Below are 10,543 nucleotides of genomic sequence, written 5' to 3' on the forward strand. Positions count from 1 at the left end.
AAGCTCTGATTGTCTTGTTGGCAGTTGTATTTTGTACATTAAGAGATAGATTTACACCCTTGTGGTTTTACAGAGCTTGCACAGTGTGTGGGTCATGCAATGTGCAGGATTTTCTCAGTCAAATGCCTTTGGTTGTTCTCTTCAGCAGTAGCAGAATCCCATTGAAGAAATTCCTTTGGTTTTTCTCTTCACCAGTAACAGAATCTCACTGAAGAAATTCCACAGATGTTTTATATAACCACCCCATTTTTTTTTTCATTCTCATTTGAACACAATTAATAAAAGTAACTAAGCCTCACATGCTGGAGATTAAAATGCTGGTAATTGAGGTTGCTGCTATAGGACACGAAACAACACAAGTGCACACACCACTGCTCTCAAGGTGAAGAAGAGGGAAGTTTATTTTCTGACTCCAACATTTATAGTTTTCCAAAAGTGACAGTGCATTGGAGGGTGAAAGTGCCACCTCTCCAATGACACGGACAAACCAAGAGTCCATCAAATTTCTCCTTCTCCATAAAAGAATGCAAAAAAATAAGTTATTTACAGAAAGTGTGTGAGAAAGTTTGCTACAAGAATGTAAACATCAGAAGGCTTAGAAAATCTTAAAAAATCAGGGTGACAGAGGTGATCAGGTAGCGAATTGTGTGTAACTGTGAGCTCTGGGCTGTTCCCTTTTCTCTGCTAGTCTGCAGTCAGTGAAGTGCAGTTGTTGTAATCCTGCTCCCTGTCCACCAGCCTTTACTGCTCCTGCTGCCCCCAGCTTGGGAGTAGTGCCAGTGTTGGCATTTCCCCTTCGAGCCTTTGGGGCTTGTTGGTGGATCCCTGTTTGTGCTGTGCCCTTGACTCAGAGCCCTCCCAGACCGTTTTCCAGCAGTGAACAGCCTGATCCAAAGGATCAACCTCCGGAAGCGCCGCGATTCCCTCATCCTGGGCGGCGTCATCGGCGTCTGCACCATCCTGCTGCTCCTCTACGCCTTCCATTGATGGCTGCTTCCCCCTGGACTCTGCCAAACCTCATCACCACCTTCCCTCCTCCCAGCCAAGGAAAAGTGACTTGGGGGAAGCATCAGACTTGCACAGCCTGCTGGTGGCTGGGGCTGTCAGCGTGGATGTCTGGAGCTTCTGATGGTAGCCACTGACACTGGGCTTGGGCTGAAGCTGCAGTGTTTCTCCTCCCTTGCTGTTCACCTCCCTTTGGGTTAAATTTGGTGGGATTTGTTTGTCTTTAATTCCCTTTCTCACTGCAAGGTAAGTGCCCATGGGATGCTTAACCAGGACTGGGGGAACAGTTCCAGTGCTCAGCAGTGCTGGGGAGGTTTGGTGCTGGCTGGGGAGTGGGAGAGGATTAAGTTTGCCTTGTGTGGAAGCTCAGCAGGAAGGCCCTTCCCTCTAATCCCAGCCCAGTACTGAATTTCACCCTGAGAGATGAATATTGCAGCTTTAAGCCTTCAGGTTGCTTTACTACTAAATACATGTTCTGTAATTCTTCTTAACTCCTGGTTGAGATTCTAGTTATTTCTGCATAATTCATGCTGTGAAAACTGTGCTTCACACAAATTCCTCAAAGTTAATAAAAAAAAAGGGGGGTTCTGTTCACTTTTTGCACAGAACATGAATATGAAAGTACCCTCTGAGGGAGATCATAAGATTTCTTGTGGCTTTAAAGGGGCTGACAAAGTCCCACAGTGTAAAAAGGGAGCACAGTGTCCCAGCAGCTGTTTACTCAAGTGTTCAGTCATCTGAAAAGTGACCAAACATGAGTTGACCTGAAGGAATCTTTTGGGTGCAAATACTTTCATTTTGGCTGGCATCATAAAGATCTTTATAAAGACACAATAAGCAGTTTACAAAGCCTATACTGTAATTTAGGTGAAGTTATTCTGATAGTGCAGGTAAGAAGGATATGATCTAAACTGTTGATTGGAAATGAAAATGATGATGGTTATTGCTGAGGCAAAGGTGTCTGTGAGCAAAGGTTTTGGACATAACTCCTCCTAGCAAAGAGCTGACTGGATGAATAGTGAAACAAGTGTTATTTACCATTATCTGGGGGGAAAAACTTTTTCTTGGTCTGGACAGGCAAAAAGAACCCTGTTGTTTGTCTGTAAACAAAGCTGACATCTGCAGTGGCTTTGGTACTGCAGCTTCCCAGATCGCAGCTTTTTCTGCTCTCTCAACAACACTTTTCCATCTGTCATATCATAACCCAATAAATTCAAGCCTTGGCACTGAAATACCTTTCTAAGAACTTGATTAACTCTTTTCACAATCCACTTAGAGTGCTCCTAACAGATTCCATGTATTCCATCACCCACAAATGTCACACAGTCCCCAGGTTCTCCTCTGGAGCAGAGTCCAGCAGGATGGACACAATTTTTTACTTCATTTTATAGTGCCTGTGAGTTGGAGGGAATAGAGACTTGTGTAGTGTGCAAACCCACACTGTTACACCCAGAATGTCTGGATTTAAAGGCTTCTTTGCAGACTTAATAACTCTGTGCTAAAAAGTCAACAAGGGCTTCTGATCAGCCATCCTGCTATTGGGATTTGGAAGCATTTGGAATTAAGATGTGTAAAACTGTGGGGCTTGTATTGGAAATAAAGGGTGATTATTTGGTTGATTTGGGAATGTTCCCATTTGGAGATTAAGTGTTTATTAAGGGGGTTCACGAAAAAGCTTGATGGATAAAGGAGGGTTATTAATGGATCTGTGTGTTGGGAGACCAAACTCTCCCTGTTGCCTTTTCTTTGATTCCTCCTCCACCCTAAGGGACCCTGATCAGCACTTGTGCATCTGTTTAGGATTTGTAGGATTTGGTTGCTCTATAGTTGGCAATATAAGATCTTCAGTACCATAAATAAATTCATTTATTTAATCTTATAACAAGTCTTTTTATTGGACTTAACTGATTATTTGGTGCATATATTTAATCTTATTGTGAAAAAGCTGCTATGGAAAATATGTAGATTATAATAAATATGTAAACATAATTGATTTTTCATGTTATGAAAATGTTATGGAGGAACTGATATATTTTAGTATAAAATAATGGAAATATGCTGAATTATCTCTGATAAAGCTTTACTGGAAATGGTTTCGGTGTTGGCAGCCCCTCCATGGTTTTTGTTTGTGCTGGTTTTGAGTCAGTTTTGTGTTGAAGAATACATTTAATTGTCTTTGGAGTTTTCCCTTCATCATCATCTGGCAGAGTTGAGCGGGTGTTGTGCTGTGCTCCCTGGAGGGATGTGTTTGCATCTGGCCCAGGGAAAGGCTTCCAATTTCAGGAGAATCAGCCTCATAATTCATCTCCAACAGCCTGGACCTATGGTCAGAACAGTGGACTGGAAAATGAACACAGTGCATTGTAGCATTCTGCCTCAAATCCCAAAATACAGGTTTGTGTGTCTCCTGTTGCTAAATGTGTTCTTGGAGTTTTTCATTCTGTGTGGTTCCTCCTGCTCTGAGGAGAAAAGATGTGGTTAAAGAATTCTCATTCCTGCAATTCCTGCCAAAGTGGCGGTTTCCTAACTCAACCCAACAGAAGCGTGCTAAGAAAATCATTGCTGAGCACTGAGATGAAGGGGGGAAATCCAGGGTATTTTACAGGATGTGTCTCACACACACAGACGCTCTTTTTTCAATTTCTGCTTCATTCTTCCCAGCAGATAAGCAGCTTCTCCAAACCTGGCCAGGCACTGGAACACAAAGGATGGTGTTGGTAACGTTGATGCCGCACTTCACACGAGTGGGAATATTTTTATCCCTGTTCTTTAGGTTATTTTTTACCTGTTCAACAGATCTTCAGTTTCTGGTGCTGCAGCAGAGCAGTGGCATTTGAGCAACACCCAGAACTGTGTCCACAGCTGTGGCTTCTCCCCAGGGCACTGGCAGGGCTTTGACCTTCCTGGGCAACGTTTTTTTCTTAACCAGTATTAATTTCAGGAGTTTTGCATATCAAAGTGAGATATAAATTACTGCTGGATTACTGAGTAATCAATAAGAATTTTCATTTGTAGCTCACAAGTCCTTTCATTGCATTGTCTTAGGATTAATGTGAGAAGAGTCAGTTCCTTGCTGGATGTTGAAAACGAAAGAGCAAAAGTAGATTTTTAGTGATGTGCAAGTATCAGGTGCAATGTTCACTGCTGTCCTGCTCTGTCCCCTGAGGTGCTGCTTTCCCAGAACTGCTGCACAGGGAGCTGAGGCTGCTCCACCCCTTCTGATGGTGCAGCTCATTTAGTCATAACTAAATGAGAGTTTTAACTCTCTAAATGTAGCAACTTGTTTCCCAAGATCACCTGAGGCATAACCTTTTCCTGTTTTTACTGGTTTTGTCCCAAAGCTTTCGTTTGAGACAGGAAGGAGAGGGTAACAGCTGTCAGTGCTGAAGGAGGAAATTCTGAAAGTTCTGAAATTCCTTATAGCAGAGTTGGATTGTGGAATGTGCAGGACAGGAGAATGCAGTGAGAGGCACAGTGAGCCACAACTGAGCCACATCCCAGGTTACATCTCCCGTGCCCTCTGTGCCCTGCACCTCTCCTGGCACTGCACATTTGAGCCAGTGGTGATGTCCGAGTTCTGAGTACAGAAGCAGCTGTTGGCCTGTGTGGTAAGGAGTGAGGAAAGCAGTTCAATAAACACTCTACACCCAAAACAAAGCCCTTTCTCACAAAACATCCCATACCTTGTAAATGAGTTTCTGATTGCACTTTCTGATTTTTTTTTTCTTTATCATACACGTTCTTGAAACTTCTATTGTAACTGTAATTATTTTTGTTCTCACCTATTGTGCATTCTCTGTATGTATTAAATTTTAAAAAAAGGCTTTGATATGTAATTTAATAATAAATTAGAATTCTAAGAAAGGTGCTTGCTTCTCTCTCCCCTTGACAATCTCTGCCTACCTAAACTTCAGGGAAGATGCAGAGGGGATTCATCCCACCCCTTTGGAATTGTCCCTGGACATACAAATCAGTGTGTTCTCAGGTTTTATATCAAATATCAGGTGTGATGGAACCTTTCCTGACCCAAAATGGTTTGGGGGCTGTGTTTCTCCTGCCTGGGAGGGGGCTGATTATACTCGTGGTGGTTTGCCCTGGATTTATTTTTTTGGTTTCTTCACCAGGCGGAACAGGGATGGTTTTCTTTAGAGGTAAGTGTTAAAAAGAAGATCTCTCTCTGTGAATTTCTGTTTTCAGGACGGAGGGGACCCTGTTACCCTGAGGTTTTCCAGCCCCACTGTGCTCTGGTCCACCTCCCTCGTTATTCCAGCCAGGCAGCATTGTGCCTGGAGGATCCACCTGTGCCTGATGCTTTTGCAATCGATGCTATATCTTTCAGTGCCACTCCAGACCTGGTATTCTCAGAGCAGCAGAGCTGCCTGGTGGTGTGGTACCTGGGAGTGAAGAGAGGGATTTCTCCTTGCAGAGCTGTCGTGCTGTGCCTGTAAACGCTGCCTTAAAGCAGGGATACATCTCTGTATCCTTAATGCCTGCTAAATATTCAGGAGTGACCAGATGCTCTCCCAAGGAAGGCTTTGACTGTATGTCTCAAGCTAAAGGGAGAAACTTCAAAAAAACTTCTGAAAATGGAAAGGCAGTTCTGGTTCCAGACAGTGGGAGTGCAGTGAGTTTTTCCAGTTGCGGCGCTGGTAATAAGTGGTGCATAAAATTCCATCTTCGTTTGGATTAGAAAATAAATTATTAATGGCACTGAATCCTTTTTTCCTGCTCCCTGTACAGTCAATAATTTATAGTGGCACAGGCATAGGATATATATTTTTAACCATCCCCCTCCCAGAGCAGTGTGGTTCGCGTTGGGAAGCGCTGTCCTTGCTGGCAGGCTGGGCGCAGTGGCTGTTCCTGCATTATGGATGAGCCTTCCCCCAGCAGCTTTCCTGCTGAAAGGGAGCAGAGCCCTCCATTAGAAATTCACACCAGTGCCTTTGTTTCCTCCCTTTCACCGAGCGTGGGCGGTGTACAGCGCCGTGAACTCGATTTTGGAGTGTTTTAATAGAAAACCTCAATGTTTACAGTTGGTGTTGCCGTTTCCCGAATGCCAGCCTTTTTATCCACCATCTCCAGGTAGAAAATCCGTGCTGCCAGCGCCGTGCCTTGGCAGCTGGGCTGTGCTCATTAGCACTCGGAGCCTGCTGTCGCCTCCATCCTCCCCTCGCTGCGGCTCTGCCCCGCTCCATCCCCGCCTGGCGCAGCCCTTCCCCTGTTCTTTGTTCCTAAGGGGACCCTGAGGCTTTGCTAACCCAGATTCCAGAGCGAGGCGGGAGGCGCCTGGCTGGAAATCAGAGCCTCTGCACCCCTGAAGCAGCGTTTGCCACCCTCTCCTTGCGGGTTGTTTTCTGGTTCTCTTGGTTTCGGCACCCTGTGGGTTTGGAGAGGTCTCCTGCCATCGGGGCTCTTCGGATCTTACATCTTGTGCTGCTTTGTCTGCTCCCTGCACTGCCCGTCCAATTCTCCCTTCATTCCTGTTCAGACATTTCAAATACATGGAATTTTTTGTTTGTTTGTTTCATAATTTTCGTTTCTTTCTTAAAAATGCATCCTTTGAGCTCCAGAAGGGTTGTCCAGGGTGATTGGAGCTTATCAATCAAAGGCAAACCTGAAGGAAATTCACTGATAACCCCTGAGGTGCACAAGCACAGCGTGGGGCTCTCCCACAAATGCTGCAAACAGGGAGGGTTTCAATGTTTTATTTCTTTTCTTTATCTCCCTTGCCCATACCCCTCCGTCTGATGCAGAGTTCTTGGAAGTGGGGGACAATATTCTTCATCCTTTGTCTTCCTAAAGCTGCACTGAAAATAGAAGCTCCTCTCTGCAGGTTGCAAAGCCCCATTGAGCTGCCAGCTGTACAGTGGAAACTTCCCCAAGATGTTCGTGGTGCCTGTGCCTGGGCATGTCATCTGCTACAGAGCCTCCTGCTCCAGAGCTGTGCTGAGTTGGCTTCTTCCAGGGTGAAATGCTGCTGAAACTTCAGCTTTTTAAAGGGAGCCTTTTCTAAAGGCTCTGCAGGATGCTCAGGAATGTTGCAGGTGTAAAAAGAAATTGTGAGTAGCTGGGAAAGTGCTGATCGGGTGGCCCTGGCAGGTCCAGCTTTAACACACAGCCACAATTTATTACATTAAAAAGTGACAGGACCCTGCAAGGAGCTTGTCCCCACTGGAAACTGGTGGGAAGCTGGTGGGATCTTCTGTGTCCCCCACTTCAGTGTCAGGGGAGGCTGGAATGACCCTAGGGCTTGGTCAGCCTTGATGTGGGACAACACCCAAGTGCAGGAGGGGGGACATGGGGATATTTCCCTGCTGTGCTAGAAATGCAGTTCCCTCTAGGTCAGGCATGTATCACCAGGGCTAAATTTACTTCAAAATATTACTGAAGTGGGGAGGTTTGTGACTCAGGTCTATAAAAGCATGCAGTGCTTATGTAAAGAAATAAGTTTGGAAGGAGGCAGGAGAGGGCTTGGGCTCCAGCAGGGACCATTCCTGGTGTGTGTCTGCCCTCTCTGCACAAATAGGTCTTTGTACTGGGAGCAACTGCACCTCCAGCTTGTGTGTTCCATACAGCAGGATCTGCTGGCCAGCTCTTCCTGTGTTTCCAAACATTTCAGCAAATGTAAATAATTTCCAAGCCTACGCTTTGGCTTAGGTGAAATTGTTTTAAAATAAAAACCAACAAACACAGTGGGATGAGCAGTTCTTGTAACAGTTCAGGGTGATTTCAGACCGAGTTGTGCCACCCTGGGAGGGCAAAGGAGGGATTCTGCTGTGGGGATTTTGGATTGGTCCTTTCCATTCACTCAGGGGTGTGTGTGTGTCTTGGGAAACCTGGAGCCAGCTTTGCCATGGCAGGCAGGCAGGGTTGCCCATCCTGCAGCACCACCAGCATCCTCAGGTCTAACCACAGCCACACCCCAGGGGAATGAGCCTCTCCCACTCCTGCTGAGGAAATGGGGCTCCTTAGCTCAGCAGCCAAGCTCCTTCTGCAGCCCCTGGGAGGTGAGTGCTGCTGGTCTGGGAGTTCTGGGCAAAGGAAGAAGAGCTGTTAACTCATTTTTTAAGACAATTCAGCTTATACCCACTCTGTTTTGCAGTCAAAAATCAAAGTAGAAATAGAGCATTGCTTTAAGACAGGAGCTTCTTTTGTTTTCCTGCTGTTTGCTGCATACCCGGGCCAGCTGCTCCAGACCAGTGAGGAATTACAGCACAGGGTGTCAGGGACTGGCCTGTTTTTCTGCCCATCTGGAGCTGATGAAATGATCCATCTGCATTGATCCTTGCTGGGAAGGAGGACAAAGCAAGGGTTTTATGAAATTGTGCCTGAGATCAAATAATTGATAGAAAAGGCTTTGGAATCCTCAGGCTGTAATTAAACATTTCCAGGAGGCAGGGAGATGCAGTGAGCTCAGCAGAAGGAGCATTTTGCTGGGAAGTCTTTGCTTTGCTTCATGCTGTGTGCTATTAAAGCAAACAACTTCACAAGCTTCAGAAGCACTGGCAGCTCTTGACCAAGAATAGCATCTCACATCACAGCTAAGCTGGAAACAATGAGGGCCAGCAGTTGTCAGTTGGTTGGGCTTTTTTAGCCCATAAACGAGGTAGCTGAGCTCATGGAGAAATCCCCATTTCTCTATTTTAGGTGTTCTGAGATGTTTCATCTTCTGAAGGATCCAGCAATAAAGCAAAAGCCCTGACTTAAAGCAGATCTGCTGCTGCAATTCCCACTCACCTGGGCACACCAGGCTCTCCTCCAACACACAAACCCGAAATCCTCACCACCTAACCCAAGCTTGTGCAAAGTCTACCAAACTTGTCTGACTAAAGAATTCCTCTGAGATGTCACAGAAACATCCACCATGTGGGATCTTGTGGAATCCCCATCCCTGGGAGCCTCAAAGGCACAAAGAGGTGGCACCTGGGGACGTGGTGAGCGTGGCAGGGCTGGGCTGGAGGATCTCAGAAGGGTTGGAGGATCTCGGAAGGGTTGGGTGATCTCAGAGGGGTTGGGTTGGAGGATCCCAGAGGGGTTGGGTGATCTCAGAGGGGTTGGGTTGGAGGATCTCAGAGGGGCTGGATGGTCTCCAGAGGAGTTGGATGGTCTCCAGAGGAGTTGGATGGTCTCAGAGGGGCTGGATGGTCTCCAGAGGGGTTCTCCAGCCCCACTGATTCCATGCAGAGCTGGATTCCTGGTCCAGGGGCTCTGTGGGGATGTGGAGCTGTGGCTTTGTCATTCCCACTGTGTTCACTGGGGAGCAGGGACAGCTTTGGGCTGGGTGCAAGATGCAGAGCTGCAGAACAGCTCCTGTCTGAAAAGGAGAGGCTGGATCTGGGTAGGGAAATAGGGAGATGGAGCCTTTCAGCACCCTCACAAAGACAAATTCATTTTTTCTCTGCTCTTCTGTTGTTATCGACCAGGAGTGTGTTTCGTGAGCTGCTTCAAATATTGAAGATGTCCACAATACGTCCTGATTTCATCTTTTACAAATCTTTGCAGCTAAGAAGCTGTTCTGTGAGCAGAGAGAATTTGGGGTGCAATTTTTCATTTTGGCCCTATGCTGGGGGTTGCCCCTCTGCACACCAGAGCCAGGATGTTCATGTACTGCTCCTCTCTGCAGCCCTGAGCTCTCCCCCTGCGGCTGCTGAGCCCAGGGCTCCATCACCTCCCAAATGACTTCCTGAGAGGCTCTGAGAGAGCCCAAGGAATCCCTGAGCTGCTCATTCCCAACAGCAGCCAGCATTAGGAGCCAGAGAGAAAATGGAAATGTTCTCCCTGTGTTTTTAATTCCTAGCTCCTGACTGGAACAAAGTCATGGAAACTGGTGGCCAATTTTCTGTCCTCTGCCTGAACCCCAAATTCATTCAGATTCATCAGAGAAGAGAAACCCAGGGAGGTGAAGGGAGAGCCCAGAGTGCTCAGCAGAGAACGTAAGCAACGTGGAAATTGGACATGAACCTCCTGCTGTTCCTGTGTGGATCTATTATACATGAGCCCATCAGAGCAGGGTATTAATAAAACAGGAGCTGAAGAACTCAGCTCTGCCTTGTTCCAGTGAAACATCAGAGCCCAGGCTGCCCTTTGAAGTCTGGGGCTGCAGCTGGTGACATGGTCAGGGTGCTCGGGGGAATCTCAGCACTGGAGGGGAATCTCTGCCCAGCCCGGGGGTTGCTGTGTGATTCAAATCCTCCTCCAATCCTCCTCCTCCTCCTCATCCCCCGCTCCAGGACAAAGCCTTTTTTTTTTTTTTTTTTTTCCTTTTTTTTTTCCCTTTTTTTCCCTGCTCAGCCTTCTGGCTTGCTGAATGCTTTCAGCAATGCACAAAAGGCTGAAGATGGTTTAAAGCAGCCTCAGACTCCTGTGCTGGGATGCAAATGGCATCTGTTCCTTCAAAGTTCTCCCCACCAAGAGCCCCCTGTGCCTTTTGTTGCCCGCAGGTGCCACCAACCCAAACCCTCTTTGCTTTGCTGAATCATGGGGAGTAACTCACACTGGGCTTTCTGAATATCTGCATTTTGTGTCTCCACCAGGACAG

At 46.6% G+C, this 10,543-nt stretch overlaps 1 protein-coding gene across 2 annotated transcripts in view; it reads left to right on the forward strand.

The window, feature by feature from the left end:
* GOSR1 (golgi SNAP receptor complex member 1) overlaps positions 1-4,869 on the forward strand; it is a 28,983-nt gene extending 24,114 nt beyond the window's left edge. For both annotated transcript variants that reach the window (XM_036395158.2, XM_036395159.2), the window contains exon 9: positions 863-4,869. In XM_036395158.2, coding sequence (XP_036251051.2) covers positions 863-987 — 125 coding nt within the window. In that variant the 3' untranslated portion in view covers positions 988-4,869. The remainder of the gene's footprint in view (positions 1-862) is intronic.
* Positions 4,870-10,543: the final 5,674 nt, after the last annotated feature.

This window comes from Molothrus ater, chromosome 21 (assembly GCF_012460135.2).
Source record: "Molothrus ater isolate BHLD 08-10-18 breed brown headed cowbird chromosome 21, BPBGC_Mater_1.1, whole genome shotgun sequence".
NCBI lineage: Eukaryota > Metazoa > Chordata > Aves > Passeriformes > Icteridae > Molothrus > Molothrus ater.